This window comes from Ruditapes philippinarum, unplaced genomic scaffold (genome assembly GCF_026571515.1).
Source record: "Ruditapes philippinarum isolate M1 unplaced genomic scaffold, ASM2657151v2 ctg753_1_1_1_1, whole genome shotgun sequence".
NCBI classification, from domain to species: Eukaryota; Metazoa; Mollusca; class Bivalvia; order Venerida; family Veneridae; genus Ruditapes; species Ruditapes philippinarum.
The window spans coordinates 86,254-111,745 of NW_026854157.1; the positions used below are offsets into that span (position 1 = coordinate 86,254).

The window sequence follows — 25,492 nt, forward strand, 5'->3', positions numbered from 1 at the left end:
TTTAATCATCGCGTCGAAAATGAATCACCGCCGCGAAAAATCCCCTTTCTAAACCCTAAGCCATTTAACACCTAATATTGTAGTCTGTTGTGCTACGGACAACATTTGACGGACGGTTACACGTGGAACAAGACGTTTTTCGACAGTGTTGTGAAACTTGATACCCAAATCGTGCCCCCGATGACGTCTAAGCCGTCTTCACAAACAAGTTAAAAAGGTAAACAACATTTAATTGCTACAATAAAAAAGAAATAACAGAATGGCCTTATTCAATAATCTTCTTCACGTTGTGTTGAGTATCTGTAGTTGTTTGTCTTCATCCTTTAAAAAGGCAACAATAAATCAAACGCTTTTACTGGTTGCATGCATAAAGGATATTTTTAAACACATTTATAAATGAAATACAAAAAAAAAAAAAAATAAGTTTAATAAACAAATTGGAAAATACATTGATTGCTGTGCATTTTTATGGAATAAGAGAAAATCCTGTGTAGCTGGCGCCTGGAATAAAGAAAACAATTGAAAAGATATGAAGTTTATGCCATTGTTTGGGAAAATGTATAAGGTAGGTGCAACTTATATAAATGCTTGATTTATTCATTCTTAAACACAATGCAGCAGTTTTGGATAGCTTTAAATCTAATTTATGCTCAGGTACGATAAAAGAGACATTATTTTTCATTAAATACATCTTAGATCATTCGTTACTTAATAGAAAGTTCGTCCGTTTAGCTCACTAAGGAGATCATCAAATGCTGGTTCGAAACTCTAGCGAGGCGTAGTTTCTCCGCGATGATTGATCTCGGACTATCGGTCTAATGGTTATAGTGGCTCTTACAGCTAATTCAAACCCGCCCGGTTAGCTCAATATAGGTAAAACGTTGGACTTTGAATCGGGCCACCTCAGGTTCGATTCCCGGACGGCGCAGGTCACTTTCGTTGATAATTCCTGGTTAGTTATCCAGGAAAGCCGGTTAGGTTGTCCGATCGCCGACTGATGTCCAAATATGTGTTAAAATTGGCATTAAACAAAACTGATAAATAATTTAGGAAAGATAAAGTACAGAGCGAGCGATGAGCCTGTCATGTGCTTATGTTAAAAAAGAAAAAGTTTTTTTTCCAGAAATTATATTGATCTGGATTTGTTAAAACCACTTAGCTATATATTTAAGTTTAAAAATTCAAACTTTAATCATTTGCTTCAGTTTCAATTAATTTTATTGAAAATGAGTAAATTTGATAAAACTATTTTATACTTTAATTTTTTCTATCATACATTACATGACTGAACTTTGTGCAAATGTATTGATTTTATTGGAATATTAAAATGCTTGATAAAATTAATATCAGTAAAATTGTAGAGACATTTAAAGCTGCATGCCTTTCGATGAGCGAAAAAAAATCAGGAAAATTCACTTTGAGAAAAATATACTATAATTTTAAGTAAATACATTCACAATTCAAGTAATGATTTACATAATTATTATGTGCAATGAATTTTTTTGTTTTGTAGTATGAATCACCATATTTCTACTGCGTGACTAATGCAGTAAAGACTATTTTTGCATATTTTGACCATTATTTTTTTAATTTACGGGATTAAAAGTCCCTTTGAAAAGTATTTTCTTGCTTAAAATATTTTATTTAAATTTTTTCCCCAAAAAATTTTTGATGAAATTTAAGAAAAAAAATCGGGGACGTATATTGTTAAGCCCAAAAACCTTTGATTTCGAAAGTAAAAGTCCTAACAGCCTCCCATAAAGAAACGTGTTATGCAAATTTTACACATTTAAAAACATAGGCCATACAAAAAATTATGAACAGTTTTTTCTAATATTTCATGTTTTTTTTATAAAAGGGAAAATTGAAAAACCTTTTTAAACATTTTGGGTCAGAAGGGCGGTTTAAATTCATTTTATCTTGTATGCAGATCTTTATCTGTGTTTTATAAACCTTAAGGGTAACGTTTTATAACAATTAAAATTTGAATTAATTAAAACTGTCATTTAATGTTACAACGACAAATTATCGAGAGTGTAAATGCATGTTTGATGTCATTTTGATGTAATTAATTTTTGCTTTCATTCAGCTATTTGATAACTTTCAACTCAAGATAAATTTTTGGGACTGCCGTAAGAAACGTATATTTCATTTTAAGAATTATTTATAAGACGATCGCATATATTTTAGCGCAATATTTTACTGGAATTGAAACACGTGACTTACGGACTGTTTTGGAACATATATAACATCATTTTAAAAACGATGGACATTTTCTCACTACGTATACATTGGTCAAAAATACTTGAAAACATTTGTGTAAGAAGGTTGCGAAACGGTAATAGTTTAAGGTCGCTCAACGCGCAAATGACTTAGTTTTACTAAACCTGTTCATGGAGGACAGTATATAGCAAAATAGGGCAATGCCTCCCTTCGCCACCCCCGCTGCTAACACACATACTCGTACACGCAATCAAAAACATTTGAAAATAGAAAGCTATAAATTGGTATTATTAAAACTTTACTAAACACCCGCAGTAAATATGTCCAACGCAACACAATTCATGTTTAACTTAAGTGATTAGAAGCGTATTTATTTCAAACAAAATACAGCTTCAGAATTCCTAAAAAAAAAAATAATTAAAAAATCAATTTTCGGCATAAAAAAACCAATTAAAAAATCAACAACAACAAAAACAACGCATTTTGTCAAAATCAGCAAGTGCTGGTTTGCTTACCGAGGCTCAGTAATATGTACTTGATGATCTACATTTGGTCTGCATGTCAAAAGTTAGGCATGAGGGTTGTCCATTAACCAACGTGTAATATTTCTACATTCGGATATAAATTCTGCAACCGCTATTCATTAAAATACTTTTTACATAATAATTCGACAATGGTTCACTTTGGTCTATTATATAACTATTTTACATACACCGTATGAAAGTTTAAGTGAGTTCAATGAAAGATATTCCTGGAAGGAAACAACAAAATATGTAAAGAAATCTCTAGCACAGACTTTTTAGTTAAAGATCCTCATTTTAAAGAAGTTTTCATTCAAAATTAAAACAGTCCAATAGAATCTTTTTCAGGTTGGTATACAGAAATGTTTTAAGGTAGTACACCCCTAATGGGCACTATAAGGAACTGTAAAATTGACAACAAAGGACAGTTATATGCCTTAAATGTCACCTGTGTGCAAAATTTAAACAAAATTTACCGTGTGGTTTATGATTTATGGACATTTTTCTGAACTAAAACTTTGCCATTAGAAGGGCTTTTTTCAGAAATGAGGAAACTCTAAATAATCTGTAATATCATCATTATGAAAAATGTTTTCCTATTTCTAATTGTTAAGAAACAAATAATGACATTTAGGTAACAAATTAAACAAGCAAAATGATTGTTTTTAAACAAAATCTTTTTTAATATGTATAAAAATGTAACCCTACCCCACCCACTTTTAACACTTTTTTGACCATTTCCATGTGTAAAAAGCCTTTTTTAAAGTATCCCTAAAATTTTCCACAATGAGGGGCTGTTTTCAAAGTTTGCCTAAATTTTCTTAAATGTATATAGGTTGGTCTTGCAAAATATAAAATACTTTTACCGTGTAGTCTTTATTTTATTAAACTTTGAAAATCTCTGGTATCATATTTGCTATTAAATTTGGCATTATTTAGTAAATAAATACCTACAAAAATTATATAATTGAAATGAAACAATTTTTACTTCCATTAGGGATCTTAGAGATTAATAAAAAATGTTAAAAAGAAAAAAAAAGAAAGAAAAAAAAAGTTGCCCCTTGTGGGGTTTGAACCCACGCCCCTCAGTTTCAATACACTTTACAGTGATTCTAGCCTATTTGAATACTTTTCAAGGTGGAGATAGTGCATTAGGGGTGTACTACCTTAAGCGAATACTATAATTATATGAAAATTCTTGAAAACGTCTTCAATAGATTTTGATGCATGGATTATACAAAGGTTGTTTGAAATGGTTTATGTAACCAGAAAATATGATCAAGAAAGTTTTTTTTTCAGTATTGCGATCAGTTTTTTCCGCTGCTATTTTTGGAAGAACAATAGTTTTGGATTTACCAGACTGCGCATCTTGCAAATTAACTAAAAATAACTTTTTCACGTTGAATATTAAATGAAATAATTAACATTGCTATAATTTACATGATTTTTAAGATAACCACAAGATTGTTCGCTCATAACAATTTAACTCGAGATGTTAAATTATTACCAAACTACTTTTACATGAAACAACTATTAAAGGACCCTTTTTATTGGTCCTTATTCCAATGGACTTTTTCATGGTGTAATATTATCGAGGAATTTCTTTGCTCCGACCACTAAGCGTCTCAATTGTTGGTAAATAATTGTCTTGCATTATTTACTGAACGACCCTCATTAGATACCGTTAACTAATTTTGATAACTTTATTAACTTTTTTTCTGCCGTGGGTGTTTTAGAGCTTCCATGAATTCTTTTCGCACCAATTACTGTCAGCAATATCCACTTATATTGATACTACAAATTTTTTATTTTACGATTATAATTGTCAGTTTTTTGTCAATTTTATTGCCAGATGTACATGCATTGTCATGTGCAATTTCTTCAATCGCTTGCCATAAATATGCCTTGACCCATGTATATTTGTCATTTAAATGATTTAAATGATCTGTCAGAGGCAGTTTGGTGTCACGTGGTCAAATAAATGATATTTTTTACATTGTTTACTAATTAGCACAACGTGAATTAAGTAGACACAAGCTATTTTCATTCAACGGAGCTGACTTTCTTATCATCTAACATTTTGCTATTCCCCCTTCTCTTTAGTTAGGATATGGGGCGTCCGTGAGCGACTGGTTAAGGCCGTTGACTTCAAACCACTTGTCCGTCATCGCAATGGGTTCGAATTCCGTCATGGAATTTGATTTTCCTCATGTGAGGAAGCAAAAACGACAGTGGTTCTATTTAGATTCCAGTTCGTGACTAAAATAATTCACCTGAGGTCTTCTTCCACAAGAAAAGTTTGAACGTCGCCATATAACCTACACTGAGTTGGTGCAACGTAAAACCAAACAAAAACAAAAGTTATATTATACTAATAACAAGAAATTCTTTTTGGGAACTTAAATAGATCGAAAGATAAATAAATAAATAATTTTCTTTTATAAAAGTGTATGCAATTAATTTAATGATGCGCTGCATCAATTGAACCTTAGTGTGAATTATTAAAACACATACGAGCTAGACCTAAAAGTTAACCGAATTCTGTTGAAGAATATAGCACGCAGTACCCACTGTTTGCCAACATTTTGACATCCTTTTACGCATAAATTATTTTTTTAATACCATTTTTATTTCATTAAATAATTACTATCACACGACATTGCGTCGGTAACGAAAACGATACCCCTTAAAATTCACCCCTCTGTCAAACAAAAACTATTTTTGGGACATTTTTATTAATATTTTATTTTTGTGCATATGCCATGCATGTCAATAGCTCTTAGGATCAACTGGAGCATTTTTTATCATCCCCTGGGGTTTTGCTTACGTGAATGTATAAAAAATGTAAAACATGATAAATGATATGATTTCTATTTGGGAACGTTTTAACGGCTTAACGAAAAGCTACATATGAACGTAACGTTGTTAACGTTAACGTCAGTTTTGGAGCTACCGTCAGGCGGAGTAATACGAGGTAACATACTCAAGATATCATTTTTGTATCGAAGTTAAACATAGATATCTATAGTGCTAATAAAAAAAAAACATGAATATTTGTGGTTTGCTTGTTCGTGCAAAAAAAAATAATAAATAAAAAAATCGATTTTAAATTTATGTTCATGTTTTGAAAAAAAGGACAAAGTGCATTTTATTATTTAAACAAATCCATCCTGTGTTGGTCGAAGAAATTGTTATTGAATTAACAAGATATATTTTCAATAAATAAAATGTAACAAAATTTTAAAACGAAATATCTTTATAGCTTGTATAACAAAAATTTAAGATATGAAAATTTCCACTCGTCTATATCAAAATAATGGCAACTGTGATTTTTTTCAATTAAAAAAAAGAAGAAGAAAAAAATGAATAAAAAAGATACAAAACACTTACTTTTTTCTTCATTCATTTACCAAATAAATTCTACAATAATACCAAATTTAATATGTATTTTTCAAAATTTGATTTCTGATTACATTTTTCAGTGCACCTGAATGATAAACAGGTGCATATTATACATTGTAAGTAATCAATAACTTTTACAAAAGTTGGACAAGATATAAAAGTGTAATCCTTTTATTTATTGCCCTTTAGTTTTTTCAAGAAAGGAAAAAAAATCAGTAAACATATATTCAAAATATATAATTGTAACTATAAAATAAGTTAATACAAGAATATGCTTATTCGTGAAAATATAAATCACCAGGATTTTCGGAATACTGATATTAATCGGCAAAAGCTGAAATTGCTGGTATTAGAACCATTAATTCTCTTTTCTTTAAGTCAACTTTTCTTTTTCTTTTTAAAAAACAAAAGTTGCTACGGCTATTATTGCATTCATTTTTATTTTATGTTATTCTAGTTTTTTATCCAGGCATTATTCAATACAATGCATCAATGGAAAAACAATCGTGAATGCATCTTGAATTTATTGTTGTTTAAATTTTTGCTACATGTGTTTCGTACAAATCGTTTTCATAATAAAACATTTCGTAAGCGACGTGTAGGTATGAGCATATCTTCACCGTCCTTTATATTTTATGTAGATAGAAACGTTTTAATTTACGCAGGCTTTTCTGTTTTGCTTGCGATGTTTTGAACCGAATCGTGTTCGATTAAAAAAACAGAACAACCAAAACGTTGGATCTGAATTTAAATTTAATTAGTAACCTTTTGTGTATTTATTTTTGTATAGGGTTAGATTTTGGCTCTTTCCGCGAAAAAGGGTGCTTTTAGTAAATGATTATTATTTTATTGCTTTATTCAAATATATTCAGTAAACCAGTAACCCGTCTTCACGATTGTTTTGCTATTACTGTGATACTATATTTATTTTATATATTATATGTATAACACCGTGAACGCATAAACGTATACCTACTATGGAAGACCGTTGGTACATGATTTTTTTTAATTTAAGACTTCTCGGCAATCGTAAAGTCGTGACATCGTAAAATTGAATATGTTAAAGAGACACCACTGAGTTTTTTTGACATGACGGGACTAGAAATATGTTTTCATATACCATTTGAAGTTGGTGGGAACCGCGATAACTTGTGTGCAAATTTTCAGATCATTTCCTCACTATTTTTTTCAGAATCATCACTTTTATTGTGCAAAATTATCCTGTAACGAAAAGCGTTGCTTCATTTTTCATTTAAATCGGACTAAAATTGCAACAAAAGTCGGTTTAATATAATTCTGAGCACATTCCGTAGTTATCCTTAAAAACATATTTTGGAGTTTTCATTGGTGTATCGCGATATCCCCAAAGGTTCTTTTTATTAATTATTCGTTCTGTTAAACAGATAGCTGTCTAATTTCGTCTCCAAGTCAAAATGAAATGTTGCCCATCAAAAATTTACCAAACATATGCAAACTGTACAATACGCATATAGATGTTTCAAACAAAATGAATTAGAAAACAAGTTTGATTTTAAAGTGATTTTATCGTCACTTAAGTGTGCCGGGTCGACAATAAAATGGGGCGAGTCATAATGGGGGCGAATCATCAGAGGGGCCATCCTTTATATTGACAACACGGTGCCTCACTTTGTACTGTTTTCAAGAAAAGACATTTTAGTACAAAATCATGTCCTTTATGAAAAATATAGACACTTGGAGTGTTTCCCAAATTATAAAATTTCGCTCGTTGACTTTTGTTTCTGTATAGTTGTTTTTGTCGTTACGATGTGGTTAAAGGTATAATTATTTATCAAGGGTAATGATAGGGAAACATATGGTATGTTTATAAATCCATTCCCTCATTAATTGCATTTTAACAAATTATTATTATTTTTTGTCTTTAATGCATATTAAAGATATAATATCAAATATATTCATAATTATGACAGATTTTCAAAATTCTTTATTGTGATATAGAAGAATGAACCATATTAATATTAATAATTATAATGGATTGCGTTGTTGTTTTTTTTAATGAAAAGAGCAAATTGCAGAAATTGAGATTATTTAAATTTGTATGATATAATATCTTTTTTTTCGCATCAATTAAAGAAATTAAACTATTTAGTAGGATATGATACTAGATTCATTACAGTTATGATGAATTTTAAACGATTAAATAATAAATCCGTAATTCATCATTTATTTTGTCACGTATGATTATTTCACGTTTTATATATGACAATGCATCATAAATATTTTGTCATAAAGCAGAAATAATAAAAAAGATAATTGTTCATTAGGTTTATAGCTCAAGGCTTTTGACTTTTTTTTCAAGGTCATCTGCACCTTTTGATTTAAATTTAACTTCCTAGAACCGATTTGTGATTGGACTGTATCACCATTTAAGAGCTCAATCTGCAAATCCGGGCAGTTTGACCACGCGCTTCACTGTACAATTTGATTGCAGTCCGTTTTTTTTTTCAAATAAATTTTTAATTTTCATACTGTAAATATTTTAACTTTAATGAGAATGATTGAGCTTCAAAGCTGGGTAAATTCATGTCACTTCCAGCATGTTTAATGTTATTTGAACTGATCACCAAGAAAGATTTACTAGAGGTAGAATTTACAACTGAAATTTGAAACAGCAAACAAAAATATCTTGAACAAACATATACTTGACTATATGGGTTTATGCGTGATTATATGGATCTACCTATGCTTGACTAACAGAGTATATCCTTGACTTTATGGATTTATGCTTGACTATCTGGGTATATGCTTGACTATCTGGGTATTTGCTTGTCTATTTGGGTTTATGCTTGTCTTTATGGGTCTATGCTTCATTATCAGGGTCTATGCTTGAATATATGGTTCTATGCTTGACTAACTGGGTATATCCTTGACTTTTTTGATTAATGCTTGCCTATCAGGGTTTATGCTTGACTCTATTGGTCTATGCATGACTATCTGGGTATAGGCTGGTCTATAGGGTTCTATGCTTGACTATTTGGGTATAGGCTGGTCTATAGGGGTATATGATTGACTATCTGGGTATAGGCTGGTCTTTAGTGTTCTATGCTTGACTATCTGGGTATAGGCTGGTCTATAGGGGTCTTTGCTTGACTATCTGGGTATATGCTTGGATACATGGGTCTATGCCTCACTATCTGGGTATATGTTTGGATATCTGGATATATGCCTGACGATCTGGGTCTTTGCTTGACTATCTGAGTATATGCTTCATTTTATATACATTTTTTTTATTGTCTATTTCCAGCCAATACCCACCCGCCAAGGTAGAAGAACTCGCCGAACACCATTCGGGCATTGTCGTCAATCTTCCTTGAGAATGACGACGAACTGTGAATGCCGAAAACTGTCGGATTTCCGCGAACAGTTCCGAAAATTAGAAAAGGACGAAACTGCAAAGAAACCATGCTGCGTCTGCGACAAACAAAGTGCCAAAGCGAGGTTAAATCGCCTCGTTCCTATGATCAGGATAATGAAAAAATACAATTGGAAAACAGACTTTATTGCCGACATGATATGCGGTCTGACTGTCGGAATCATGCAGCTACCTCAAGGTATGGTATATCTAAAAAAGGAACATCAACACAAAATGATTCAAACCGAAAACCATTCATATTTATATAAGATTTGGTCACATGTGGTTTTCCTCAATTATGAAGTTATTACTTTAGTTCTTTCCGAATAATACCGGTATACTGACAACGTTTCTTGGTCTGTTTCCTGCTTTTGATCATTTCGATGAATATAACAAAAATGAAAAATAATGGTAGTGAATCGAACTTAGGATCCACTCAAAAAAGTTAAGAAAAAAGTTAACTACCAAGCCTTCTTGAACAGTTTTATGTATCTATTTCGGACTGCATTCGGATAGATTAGCCAATTTGAACATCAATCTTACAAATCGCATTATTATTTAGCGATACAGTTGTCTCCCCTGTATTCATTTCGCTGTACAGTTATCTAAATTGTTTTATTACAGGAATGGCGTACGCTATGTTGGCTGAAATGCCGCCGGTTGTCGGCCTTTACATGTCTTTCTTCCCTGTTCTAATATACTTTATATTTGGCTCGTCTAAACACATCTCAATGGGTTAGTATACGGCAATGTAACAATTTTCCTAATTTTATTTTGAAATTAGCAAAGATGGACATAGAAGATGGATTTCTTTTTTTTTGTACAAGTAATATTAAAAAAATGTTTCATAAATAATTATGTGTGATAGGGAATTTTCACATTCCGAGGTTCTCAGATATGACAAAACGTTATTTTTTTCAGACATGTATCAAATAAGTTATTCTTAGTATACAATATAAGACGGAATTGCACAATCGGAACGTCCTAGGCTATTATTCATAAAAAGCTTATCCGAAGACTGACGGAAAGGGCCGGAAAGTTGCGGTTGGGAATTTCAATATAACATTGTCGAATAAATGATATCATATACTATTACAGGAACTGTTGCGGTGGTTAGTCTTTTGACCGGTTCAGTAGTAGCAAAGTTTTACGTGGATGATAACGGAGGTAACAAGAACACGTTGCCTGGCAACTCGAGTCTCATCGGTAACGGCACATCAGATCCGTTTGAAGACTCAAACTCTGAACCCTTCCTGCCGGTCTCGACAAAACTAGGGATAGTGATGACGATCTCGCTGCTTGTTGGATTTACACAGGTCTGCACATTAATTAGTTTGATTTGCATTTTTTCACTGTAAATCCCCCCCCCCAAAAAAAAATGATAAAATGGACAAAAGACGTCATTTTACGATGCAGTGGATAGACCGTGCTCTGGTAAATTCAATGTGGCTTACTGCTGTGATCCGCAGTGAAAACTACCACAGCCACCATTTTAATTTTAAGATTAAAGTTTGTGTTGTATTTCAGATAATCATGGGTGTATTAAGGCTAGGATTTGTCACCACATACATGTCTGATCCTCTTATTGCCGGGTTCACAACTGGAACAGCTGTTCATGTGGGTACCAGTCAAGTCAAATATATTCTCGGTCTTAAAATCCCTCGTACAGACGGACTCTTTCAAGTTGTCAAGGTATGTAGAAAAATCAAAATCGAACAATGTAAAGTATTTAAAAAACAACAAAAAAAAATAGAAAAACACAACACAACAAAAAAAAAAAAAACAAGTTGAAGATAACTAATACCTGCACTCCATTAAACGCACTGTGCATGTCATGTATATTTATACGATTTAACTGTGACACATTTTCAACAGAAAGGTGCCCAAGCTATAACACAATTAATACTATGATTACAGGGAAAGGGATAACGAAATTCATATTCAGATGCTCGTACATTTGTTTTTATTTTCTCTAGGGTGTGATGACAGGGAATGTGATTTTAATTTTGCCAATGATACAAAAGAGAAGGAACATCAAAACACTCGGCAATCTGGCATCGCTCTCTCGCACAAACCAGATAGTCCTGTGTTTCGGTGCTCTTTCTATAATTATAACTAGTATATTAAAACTGATTAATATTACGTTTATTATATCTAATGTATGTTTTTGTTGTTTACATATTGTTAATAATTCATCAAATGCAAATAACGTTTCGTTTCAACTAACTGAAAAGTATTATGTTCTTTTTACAAGACATACAAGTTTATCTTTGAGAGGATCACACACACGAATGTGGCGACCCTGATAGTCTCGTTAATCTGTATTGTCATCCTATACCTGGTGAAAGTCCAGATAAACCAGAGGTTCAAGGCCAAACTGAAGATACCTGTACCCATTGAACTATTTGTGGTGAGTTACTTTTATATATTGTCATTCATAATTTAAACAATTTTTGGCTATAGATACCTGTCCCCAATTGAGGACTGTTAATAAGAAATCTGTCCTAACTAAACTGATCGTAGTAAGGTAACCAACACCTAAAAATTTACAATTCAAAGGACTGTTAACATACTGAACCGTTTTTAGTGAACTGATTTTACATTAAGTCTTTAAAATTGGTGGTCCCGTACTTCACTTCAGTGTTGTTATATTTTTCTGGTCCTTGCCAGCACTATAAAGTGTTGAGAATTGAGTACCGCTCAAGCCGGTGCTAGGGAGCGTGAGGGATGTTGCACGTATTCATTATCCCTCATGTACAGACTCAATCAAACCGAGTCTGCAATTCTCTTGTAATTTTGTTGTGATTAATGCTTCCGAGGGATCACATTGTTTCCAGATTTTTATATATTCGTTACCATCTGATTGCTTATTTCTTTAGTCAGTAAAACAATACACTGGACAGTCAGTCCTGTTATCAGGTGAGTGACTTGTTTACTGGAAGTTTTGTCGTGGTTACGTCGTCCTGGCCAAGTATTGTTGAAGCTGGCCATAGATAATTGTCTTAGACCATTTCAAAGTCGCATCAGCTCTCTGCAAAGTGTGTGACGCCGTGGATTATATTTCCAACACGTCATAATCAACGTCATCGTTTATACAGACGTACATTATATTCGTTCTTAATTCTTGCGATAAACATTTACAATCAAATTTTACTTCTTCCATTGCCTCGCATGGGAAATTTTATACGACGATACTAATATTGGTAAGATGCACTAAAGTATGTATATATACATGTATACGTACGTTAATGGTGTTTTCAATATTGTGTTCCAGGTAATAATCGGAACTGTGACATCATACTTTTCCCATTTTCATGAAAACTACCATATCAAGGTCGTTGGCAATGTGCCAGCAGGGTAAGACATTTCTAAATTTAGTTACATAAGATGTGCGAGATTAATTAATTGATTCTTAATACAATATGTTTTTACGACTGTTTATCAGAAGACATAAACCGGTTTCACTTCTTTCAGGCAGGATTCTCATGAAAATACATTTATGTATCAAGTATAATTATTACTTGTGTAAGTTTTTTTTCTCACAGGAACTTGAAATTCTATCAAATAACCAATATTAATGACAATATCCAAAATATTATCAACAAAAACTTATACTATATAGAGTGTATATTTTGGAAATTATCATTAATATTGGTTATTTGATAGAATTTAAGTTCCTGTATGTGGTGTTTTTCTATGTTTGTGACATAAACGGTTTTGCTTTGCGCAGATAAAAGCAGCGAAAGAAAAAACTGCAAAGACCTTACAAAACCCCAATCAAATAAACAAACAAACCAACAAACAAACAAGGAGCGAATGAAGGAAAGAAACGAAAACATTCATGTCAAATATAGTAAAAAAAAAAATACAAAAAATACCTGCACGTAGGGCAACTCGTACCAGTTACCACCACGAAAACAATGCCATTAATTAAAATGATAATGAGATCTGTTTTTTGTGCGACCAAAGGTCACAAGACACCTAGGTCAATATAGTAATACCTTAACACGTTAATGTTTTTTGTTTCAAATTTGTCACAGAAACCGCGACATTAAGACAAGTTTAAACCCAATATGATTAACATAAACTTTCAGACGACTTTGATACCTCTATCAAATACAACTTTCTAATGGCGTGTCATATGTGACCTGTGTACATAACTTGTTACAATGTCACCTGAACAATGTGTAAACACAGTGTACAATACAAAGGTTATCTTATGTAATGAAAATAAATAAAAAATGTAATGGCTTAATAAGCTGTAATTAATTGCATTTTTGTCTGAGTATACTTTGGTATGTTATTATTTTAGTCTCTGCCCTGAATGATGATATTTGATACGTATGACTCCCATTAAATTGTTTATGTGCCAATACATACAAAGCAGTGTGCGCAAAATATATTTTATAAATATAAAGTAATATAAATGAATATGAATGAAAACATTATTTTTTGTTTGAAAACTGTTGTATTATTGTAAATAAAACTCTGATAGTTTTGCCAAAATTTTACTTTGTTTGAAAATAAATTTAATTGACACTCTCTTGTTGGCATTCGTGCCTTCATCTATTCCATATTCCGCATCTGCCCGTATAGCTTGATCACCTATCCCAAAATGCTCACGATTTTCTTTTAGACTTCCAGAACCTGCGCTGCCATCATTTGAAGGTGTGGATAAATATATTGCCGATATTCCAATCATCGCTATCATCTCCTTTGCTCAATCTGTGTCGCTGGCTGCGATGATGGCGAAGAAAAATAAATATGCCATCGATGCAAACCAGGTGAGGGTCTCTCGCAACACTTAAATGAAATGACATTATGCTCATTATTTCACTGTTAAAGTATAATTAGTAATATATTTCAAAAGTTTGGCTATGATACTAGTGATTGATCAATAATTGGTAATGAAAAATTCTGATAATGCAATATAAAACTACCTATATTATAAAAAAAACACCCGCTTTTTTTAGGAATTGAACGATATTGATACATTCTGAATGATATTTAAAGACATTTTTGTTGGTTACGAGGATACATGCTTTTTTGTCATTGTAAAATATGAAACTGAACACAATTATGACAAAATATTATTTTTATGTTAACTTGTTCAATGACCATTAACACTTGCATGGGCATAACGTCACTTTGAATTACGAGTATTCTTTATGATATCATAGAGTGTTGATTTCCGATTTACCTTTTAAACCAGGCATGTGAGCTTGTTTTGAAAAACTGGAAGACCTTGCTAAAAGCAGAAATATATTGTATAGCTATAACTTTCAATGCATACATGTGTCTATATCTCTGTTAAGTCAAAACACATATGACTGATAAAGTTATGAAAAAAACTATATTTTACATTTGTTTTATCATTTAATATGTTTATTAATATTGTTCCAGGAGTTGATAGCGTACGGGGCTGGAAATGTATTCGGATCATTTTTCTCGTGCTACCCTTACGCTGCCTCCGTGTCGAGAAGTTCCGTGCAGGATTCTGCCGGTGGTAAATCTCAGGTTCGTTCCATTACTACAATGTTTGAACCCCTTTCTCCACAGTAAAAGTTTGAGAACTTTACTTTGATGTTGATATGTGATATCAGAAAATGAGTAGATTTGATTATCGTCTTTAACCGTACATTGATTTATGTCGTCATAATCAACGTCATCTTTTATGCAAATGTATATCATAATTAAATCTTTTTTGTTTGTTTCAGATTGCAAGTTTATTTTCCGCCAGTATGGTACTCATCGTGATACTCTGGCTTGGACCTTTGTTTGAATCTCTACCGAATGTGAGTATGGATGGAATGAAGTTAAATATACGCCCACAAAGCCAAACATGTCCTTTCCGTTACAAGGAAAAAGTAACCGTGATGTTTTCAGTAAAGTTTCTATCAGAGCTTATTATTTTAGAGCTAAAGTGATAAATATTGACGTCATCTCTTCAGAAGGATAGTATTTATGTACTAGGTCTAAATTTAATGATTAACCTTAATTTAATTCAAATACATATGATTCAATGCCTCGGCTATGACATCAATGTAAACGTCAGTTACATTTTATTATATAATTATTTCAGTGCGTTTTGTCCGCGATTATTGTGGTTGCATTACGTAGCCTTATCCTGCAAGTGCTGGAATTACCCAAAATATGGAGAACTTCGAAATATGACTTTGTGAGTATTATTTCAAGACCATTTTTAAAACCGACGAATGAAGCATAACCATAATATACGAAGTTCGCCAAGAAGCAGACCAAATATGACGGCAAGAATGCTTCGAAAATTATTTTATCATAGATTTTATGTTACAGCACAATTTCTTTTAAACAAAAAAGAAAGAAAGACTTGTAGTTCAGCATAGGAGTTCAATTTTGGTTAAAACACTACGTAAAGGTACATGTTACAATGAAAACACATATCTTTCGATTGTTAGTTGAATTTATATCGATAGACTATTAGTCTTATTAACAATGTTTCTATTCATATTTACCGCTTTAAAATATATTGTAGAAAACGGCTTATTCCATATTATCGTGTGTTAATAGAATATTATATAGAAAACCGAAACAGTTCTCATTTCTAATACACTTTTTTCTATCTTTATCTCTGTCAGTACATTTGGGTGGTCACATGTCTAAGTGCTACGCTATTACACGTGGATTACGGGCTAATGATTGGACTCGTGTTTTCTTTCTTCACAGTGGTGCTACGGACACAAATGTAAGTTCACAATAAATGCTCGTTTTTTCATAATATGGACAAGAGCAAAGCATTTCTTCAAGATTGCAACTGTTGACGCTTTTATCATTCTGTTTGTAAGAAGGAACATATTAATACAAATATTATGATACTCTTAAATTAAAAGTCGACACGTTTTAAATACATGTAATATAAATTATATCATGTATGGCATATTTGATTAAACTAGGAACATTTAGTTAAGTAATTGAACATATAAATACCATGTTTATAACACAAAGGATATTTTATTTAATATTTTAGGGCAAGACCAACCAGACTGGGTAAGATTACCGACCAGAACGTGTATAAAGATCCAAAGAAGTACTTGAAGGTATAAGATTTTATGTATAATATACATGCATATTGGTATGTTCTTTGAATGCATGTTTAAAGTAAATCATTATTGTTTATCATCTATGAAGAAAGCTGTCAAATAATAAAAATTAAGGTATGTATTACTTCAAGGTAACTTGAGAAAACATAGAGGATATTAATATTAATTCAGCTTTCGTTTTTAGATAAGTAAAATTATGAAAACGAGCCTCTTTAAATATAACATTTAGTTAATTGGTAAGTATATTTTGACTACAAATTACTTTTTGCAATACAGTCACTTGATTATAATACAGTTTTCGAAGTTGGAATACAATCACATAGATTGAATACAATATCGTAATTAGAATACAGTTATGTGGTTGGAATGCTATATCATGGCTGGATTACAATCACTTGATTGGAACACAATCTCGTGTTTGAAAACAAACACAGAGATGAGGTCTTTGGAACACATCCTAGTTTTTTGAATTCATCTTTGGCGTTTACAACTACGAGTATACTCACTATATGTGATGATTCAAATTACACGTGAAAGTCAATTCTCTTAATTTCGCACGATCCATCCATGAATTATTTTTTTAACATTTCCAGACCTCTCAGTTAACCAATGAAATCAAGGTGATTGGTTACAACTACCCAATATACTTTGCCAATGGAGACCTCTTTGTCCGAGAGGTGTATCGCCTAGCAACCATCAAACCGGAAGTGCTCAGAAAGCAAATTCGTAGGGCGTCTCAAATGAGTGAGAGTTTAGGACGCAGTACGACGTCAATGAGCACCATGGGGACCGACATGGGGAGTAACAATGTACGTATAATTGTATAGATTAATGTGGAGTAAATATATTTGATACATGTAAGAAAGAACTAGGTATTCTATTTTTATTTTGCAACAAAGGGGTAATAGACTGTAAAGCTTTCTTCAAGTTTTACAGAGATTTACTTAATGATTAGTATTAAATAAGAAGAGGTTCTACCTGGTATTTTTTTTATAAAATTGTAAATTCTTGGTTTCAAATTTTCTCGTTGCATTTTCTCGTTGTATTCTAAAATATCAATTTTGATAATGACAAATATTGCGAACACGTGCTTTTACCCATTGTTGATTTAAGTTTGTATCACAAAACAATTTTATGAGATAAATACTTCCGATTGTAAAGCAGTATTGTTGCCGAAGACCTTGCTCTGTAAGGAATCTATTTATTACTATGCTGTATTTGAATTATTTATAAATCTCAATACGCATTAAACCATCTTACACACCGAGACGATTGCAAAAAATCTAGATCCTCGAAACGCTTAATCATACATTATTTTTGTATTGGTAGCACTCCACACTAAATTTCAAGTTTCTGCCGTTAATGTCCTACAAGCAATATGTCTGATAAATCTGATCCCAAACTACACAACCTGGAAAGAGAAAACACATTTTGTTAAGAACATATATGTCATACCATTGCAAATCTGTAATGAAATCATCCCATGTGCAACAGTCAGGCAGTTCAAAAATTCCAATTCATTCCGTTAAAGCCAAAAATCTATAGTGGTCCGAGACCCAAAACAACATTTTTCGTCCCTCCGGCAAAAAATACCTGCAAATATACGGTCTACAAAAACTCTGTCACTGCTTTAGCAACTCCCTGTGCATGCAAAATATCACAAAGAAATAGGTGCTTGGCCTTGTAGATTTTTTGCTATTGCTGAAAGTTTGTACCCCCCTGTAAAATTACTTTTTTTCACCGAGCATGCTGTTTAAAGGCAATGTTTACAAACAATGGCGACCTTGACATCAATAATTATCAGCATGTGATTTATAACCATGTTTTCGAATTTGTCAATGATCATATTACATGTCACAAAAACAAATTTCATGCTGAAAATGCATTTTAAAGACAACCAGTCATTTAAATCCACAATAGTCACTATATCCATGAAATCCCTGGCCATTCGAAGCTGCGGCTTCATTTAGTGTGGTGTGCTGCCATTGGAAATAAAAATACTCATGACAATACACTTGTTGATTGTATCTGTGCAACCAGAAAAATAATGATGATATAATAATATAATAATAATAAACATACAGGGTTCTTGTGATTTTTATTCTAATCTTATTCCTATAAACGCCTGTTTTCAACCAAACACTTTTATATACAGACGATTGTTAAGATGCAGAGACAGGACAGTATAGCGTCGACAAATGGTCAATTACCCGAGATATATGATATCAACCCATTCGAATTTGAGATACCTGTCACCCATATCATCATAGATTTCTCTGCAGTGTCTTTTGTTGATAGTGTAGGCTGCAAAGTGATCAAAACTGTAAGTACAGATGAATATTTATACTAGTGTCGCGAAAATTGATATCAAATAATATAAAAAAAATTTATATAATAATCGCCGTGGGCGAATTAAATAAATTAAACAAAACTGGAGTAAGTTTTGATGTGCACTTTAGTTGACTTCATATCCAGGGGCTAAGAGTTCAATTAATACCTACTTTAACGAAAAGAAAGAGAGAAGAATCTTATTTATGATCATAAGGATGAGACTCTTGACCGACTTATATACAATAAAACGCCCATATGGGTTTTCTACGGAAATTATGAATTAGAGTTTACCTCACAAATGTAATCGTGCGTCAATGTTTGCTGCATTTTTTATGCCAAAATATCACTTTGTTTGATGATTTAAATATAAAGAGAACCATAAATATTCTTACGGATCATATTATTTAGTATTTTAGTATTAAAGCATATCATTTTCATCATTTTTAAACGATTGTTTTAGCCATATTTTAGGTAGTATACGAGTAGTAGTATACATTTAAGTTTGATTCATAGATGGAACTGTCTATAACTTTCAGCTGATTCAAGATTACGAGAATGTACACGTGAGGGTATACCTAACTAACATTTCAGGTATGTCAAACTTTGACAATGATAATGCACAAAAAGTGCCTTTGAATACAGATATTAAAAAGCCATTCAAATTGTAATGGTCTTTAAAGTCAGAAATCAAAGTTCATAAAACAAAAAATATGCTCATGTAAGAAATTGAAATATAGACTTTACATTATAACTCAAAAGCTAAGAGCATTCTAATATGTGTTACCACTTTGCGTTTTGATGTTCTTTTATAATATTAAAACAAGTTACTTCCCTTAATACCAATAATAACGAACGGATCGGTATTTCTTTTTTCAGATGAAATCTGGAATGTATTTGAAGCGACAGAAATCATTCCGGCGCGGAAGGATATCATGTTTGTATCCCTGGATGACGCTATAGAAGCTGCCAGAACCGACAGTAAACCGGATATAAGAGAAAACGGATTAAGTAAGGTAGGTAATCAAGTTGACTTAAGAAATATTGTCTAAACACAGTACGTTCCCTTGAAGTTGTAAGGCACTGCTATTATTTCTTACTTATGCATAGAAATAATCATCATCATCATCATCATCGACAACAACAACAACATCTTCATCATCATCACCTAACAGCAACAACATCTACATCATCATTATCATCTTTATCATAATCATCTTTATCATCATTATCGTTGTCGTCATCATCATCAACAAAATCATCATCATCATCACAACAACAACAACAACAACATCATCATCATGATCATCATCAGCAACAACAACAACAACATCATCATCATCATAAAAACAACAACAACAACAATCACCACAACAACAGCAACATCATTATCATCATCATCATCAACAACAGCACTAATATCATCATCATCATCATCGTCATCATCATCATCAACAACATCAACAACAACATTATCATCTTTATAAAAAACAACAACAACAACCACCACAACAACAGCAATATCATTATTATCATCATCATCATCATCATCATCATCAATTTAACCAAAAACAACAACAAAGTTCAACAAGTTATAAAAAGTAACGAACTTTTCTTTAATTATTATAAACTTTGCAGACAGAATTTTTATTTTTGAACTTTTATGACAAAATAGGTACTCTATTCATGAATAGAATAACAACAGTTTATTTAATCTAAAGTTGAGGGGAAAAGTCAGTTCTTCTTGTATTGTACATGGATGATCTCAAAGATTAAATGAAGATCATATGTTTTGTGAATATATATATATTATAATATCCAGTTAAGAGCTTGTGCAAGAAATGTTAATACATTATCAAATCTTTTATTTAGAAGATCAATGATAAAACAAATAACGCCTCTACCTAGGAAACTCTCAAGTTAAACGTAGAGAATGTTTTAGATCAGAAATATTTTACAAACATTTAGAATAACATGCATATGAAAAAAGAAAATACTTTTGTAGCACATACATAGTACTTTTGAAACCATAAACGAGGAGGAGACAGTCACGTGATTGGAGCATATAAAAAGGATATACCATTGTGAGCTGGTTTGATATCACCCATATTGACCTGTCCTCTGTTAGACTATAGTGTAGTAACATTAGTATCGAACTTGCTTTTGTAAAGTTTTGTAAATTTGTTGCGTACGTTGTTGTTAAATCTTTATTCTTTAAAAGGTTAAGTTAAACCAAATATTTGAAAACAGAACTGATCGACAGTACCCCTTAATATCGCCAACGCGAACAACACAAAAACAGGTTAGCACTAGTAAAATCAAGTGTCAATTGTGCAAAAACTTAACTTCTGACCGATGTGCGATTGATTTTTTTGTTCAAATTTGCGCTATGCTTTTACATGGTGAAATAATGGCACAAAGTAGAGTAATACTGTGTTCCCCCCCCCCCCCCCCACTTGCATGTCCAAAGAACACTTTTATTTTTCCAATCGTTCTCGTTTTAATTTAAATATTGACCTCTTTAATACAAATATTGACCTCTTTAATACAACATAAATGTTTGATAAAATTATGTTTGATATGTGATAATATCCATTCGGATGTTTAGTTTTGTATTATTCTTTATATGCCCATTGTATCTTAGAACAGAGATGTAACACTAGATGTTATATAAGACTTCATCGTCGGATACCCACGGCCGAACCATAACATTTTATGTGACATGTTTATCAATCGTGGGTATCCGACGATGATAAGACTTCAGTGTTTGCATGCTTTTAATTTGGCTGGACAATGTATAGACAAAATCATCATAGTAAATAAAGCACGCTTTTATTGTTCATGTACAAAGTTTCATTTAGCATAATAGGGGCCATATTCAATAACATATTAGAGTTTGAAATTTAAGCTTTGATTTATAAATATTATGTTTGCTTTTTATCTAGTGAATATGCTGATCTTTTAAACAATTATCTGTACATGTACTCATGACTTCTTACCTTTACCGCCAAACAACTTTTTAAATCTTTTATTGACTCCTATTTGATCATAACATTCAAGAAGGAATGATAAGTTTTGCATTAAATTTATGGATCTTTGACTATGTGGTAAAGTGCCCGTATTATTTACAGTGGTCCAGCAAACCAGGTACTCTCTGAGTTTGGATGCTAAACATATCTGTGTTCTTAACTGAAAGTCAGAAGTTGACATGAAATTATTTTCTTTTCAGATCTCGTTCATGTAAAGCAGACATGATAATAACATGTAATCGTTTCGTAGATGATTAACATGCAATTCAACCGGTGACTGTGCGACCAGAACTTACAGAACATTTTTTATACGATACATTTTTCCCGCATGGAATTTCTTTTTTAGGAATTTTAATTTCCCTTAAAAAACTTTTAAAAAAAAAACAATCTGAAACTTTCATTTTGTAAAAAAAAAAAAAACCAAATTACTTGAAATTTTAACGGGGCCTTTATTTTTCCCTTGGAAAAAAAAAAACAGAAAGGTTTATTCCGAAAACTCAAAATTATTTTAAACGTTGGTTTAATGTAAAAAACCCTCTCTATTTCTGAAAATAAACCTGGAGGTTTTTTAAAAGGCATTTTTTAAAGTTTGGTTCCATAATTTTATAAACAGTTTTTTTTAAAATTTTACATTTCAATTTACCAAAAACCAAGGGTTATTAAAAAATTCTTGTTAAAACAAAATCTAAATAAAAATTGTTTGTTTTCAATTATTTTGAAAAAAAACCAAAAGCTGCCTTAAAATTGCCCCTATAAAAATTGGACCTCCTTTTACATTAATTATTTTTTGACCGATTAAAAAAGAGTTTTGATAATTTATAAAAACCCTAATTATTTTTTAACATCTTTGGGCAAAATAAAAAAAAATTATAGGGGAGATTTGCGGCCCCCCTTAAAAAAAATTTTGCATTGCTTATTTTAAACTTTATTGTTTCGAAAATCGATGGGATTTTGATTATGGACCATGGTAAAAAATGTTTCTAAAGGAAATTTTCGCTAATTTTTTTTTTGCGAGTGTTCGGGCGAATTACGGCATGATTGATAATTTAAATTTTTTTCATTTTAAATTCATTAAATAATTATTTTTTCTTTGTATTTTTGAACCACCAGGAAAAAACATATTATTTTTTCATAATTTTTTTATTGTTTTTAAATGGTTTTTACAAATGTATGGTATATATATTTTAAATTCATTTAAATTTCATTTGGTGGAATATTCATAAAAGGCGTTTTTTTGCTTGGTTTTTTAAATTTCACTTTTAAAGCAAAAAAAAATTTTTTTTTATTTTCCCCTTAATTTCCAAAAAATTTTTATTTTAAAAAATTTAAAAAATTTCAAATTTTTTTGTTGTTTTAATTTTCCCAAAACAAAAAAAAATGTTTTCCCCCGTTATTAAAATTTGGGTGAAATTTTTGGGAAAGCCTTTCTTTCCCCCTCCGCGGAGGGGACCGGAGAAAAAAACCAATTTTCCCCTTGGTTTTTTTAAAGGAATTTTTTTTACGGGTTTTTGTTTTTTAAATGTACGAAAGAACTTTTTTTATCCAATTTCGTTTTTAAACTTTTTTTCAAAGGGAGTGAAAAAAAGGGCCAAAAACAACCCCCAAAATTTACCCTTTTCATGAAAAAAGTAGTTAAAATTTTCAACGTATACACAAATTTTTTTAAAAAAAATTTTTTTCAAAAATTTTCAAAAAGGGGGGAATTTTTTACTATTTAAAAACAAAATTTTTTTATTGAAAAAAAGGGTCTGTTTTAGGGGTTTTTTTTTTCGTTTTTTTTGGGGGGGTTTTTTGTTTTTGGTTTTTTTTTACGTTTTGCAAAACCGTTGGGTTTAAATGGGCAATTTTTTGGGGGACTTTTTTCCAAAACTTTTAAATTTATGGAAAAAAAGGGGGCCTCGGGTGCCCCCCGGTTTCCCTTTTAAAGGTAGGGGAAAAAAATTTTGGCCCCCAACGAGTTTAAAAAAACCACTGTCCCTTTTTTTTGGGGGGCTTTGCGCTGGAATAAGGGTTTTTTAAAAAAGGTTTTGGCCCGGGGGTTTGGGGGGTTTTTTAAAAAAAAAACCCCGCCAAAGGGGTTTTTTGGGAAATCAAATGATTTTTTAAAACCACTAAGGGGGGCGGGGGCGCCCCCCCAAAAATTAAATTTAAAAAAGGGTTTTGGGTTTTTAAACTTTGGGGAAATTTTTTTTAAAAAAAGTTTCAAAAAAATTATGGGAAAAAACAATTTTCCCCAAATTTTTCAAAAAAAAAGTTTTTTTCCGAAAAACCCAAAATTTTTTTTAAAAATTTTGGGAAAAAAAAAAAAAAACTTTCTTTTTTGGGGCTTTTTTTTTTATTTTGTTTAAAAAAATCTTTTGTCTGGGGGTTCCGTTTTTGGTTTTTTTGTTTAAAAAAATTTTTTGCTGTTTGCCCAAAATTAAATTTTTTTTCGACGTTTGGATTAAACCCAAAGGAAAAAAAAGGGGGGTTTAAGGGGAAAAAAAATTTTCTCCCCCTCAAAAAATTTCAAACCATTTTTTCAAAAAAAAGGTTGGGTTTTTTTTGGGGGGTTTTTAAAAAAAAATTTTAAAATTTTTTTAAAAAATAAAAAAATTTACTTTTCCCCCGTTTTTGAAAAAATTTCCCTGAATTCGAAAGTTTTCAAAGGAAAATTTCCTTTTTTGGGAAATTTTTGGGAAAAAAACTTAAAAAAGAAGAATTTTTTCAAAGTAAACAGGGAAAAAATTTTTTCGTTTTAAATTCATCAAAAAACAGTTTGAAAAAAAATTTTTTGGGGTTTGGGTTTTTTTTTAAAAAAAAAAAAGTTTTTGGGGCCTTTCCCCCCCGGTTTTTTCTTCAATTAAAAAAAAAAAGGTTTTTTTACTTGCCCCCACTTAAAATTAAAAAAAAATTAAAAAAAACAAAATTTCAAATTTTTTAAAAAATCTTTAAAATTTCCCTTTTAAAAAAATTCATTAAAAAACAAGGGGGAAAAGGGGGGTTTGGGAAAAAGCTGCAAAAAAAAAATTTTTCATTTTAAAAATTTTTTACTCGGGCAACATTTTTTTAAAAAAAAACTTTTTTTAACCGGGTTTTTTACCCCCCCCTTGTCATGTTTTTTTTTTCCCAAAACCCCGGGGTTTTTTTTAAAAAACCCCGCTTTTTTTAAATTTTTCCCCCCAAAAACACAAACTTTTTTATTTGCGGAGGAAAAAAAGAAATTGATGTCATAACCCCTTTTAATTAAAAAAAAACCCCATTTTTTTCCATTTTCAGGGGCTTTTTTTTCCAATCTTTTTAAATTTTTTAAAATTTTTTATCCCCCCTTTTCCCCTTTTTTTATTTAGTTTTTTTATAGGGGAGTGGGTTAAAAAAATTTTCGAGAAAAAAAAATTTTCCCCCCTTTTTTACCCTTTCCCAACTTTTTTTTGGGCGGCTTTTCCTTGTTTAAAAAATTAAATTCCTTTTCTTTTTCCCGGGAAAAAAAATTGGGTTTTTCTTTTCCTGTAAAAAAACAAAAAAACCTATTTTTTCCCG

At 31.4% G+C, this 25,492-nt stretch overlaps 1 protein-coding gene across 3 annotated transcripts; it reads left to right on the plus strand.

Moving 5' to 3' along the window:
• The first annotated feature begins 3 nt into the window (after window positions 1-3).
• Window positions 4-22,301, plus strand: LOC132739184 (prestin-like). 3 transcript variants are annotated; one of them, XM_060726846.1, is made up of 19 exons: window positions 4-217; window positions 479-565; window positions 9,430-9,736; window positions 10,162-10,272; window positions 10,636-10,853; window positions 11,065-11,229; window positions 11,792-11,947; window positions 12,812-12,894; window positions 14,174-14,321; window positions 14,941-15,054; window positions 15,255-15,332; window positions 15,620-15,715; window positions 16,155-16,261; window positions 16,544-16,613; window positions 17,210-17,425; window positions 18,772-18,939; window positions 19,484-19,538; window positions 19,824-19,960; window positions 22,174-22,301. In XM_060726846.1, exons 2-19 carry the CDS (start codon window positions 530-532, stop codon window positions 22,186-22,188), a joined length of 2,280 nt encoding a protein of 759 aa, XP_060582829.1. In that variant the 5' UTR covers window positions 4-217; window positions 479-529; the 3' UTR covers window positions 22,189-22,301. The 3 variants fall into 3 exon arrangements, with proteins under 3 accessions (XP_060582829.1, XP_060582830.1, XP_060582832.1); XM_060726847.1 differs by lacking the exon at window positions 479-565 and having other exon boundaries at window positions 6-217; XM_060726849.1 differs by lacking the exons at window positions 4-217; window positions 479-565 and adding an exon at window positions 5,619-5,718.
• The last annotated feature ends 3,191 nt before the right edge of the window (window positions 22,302-25,492 follow it).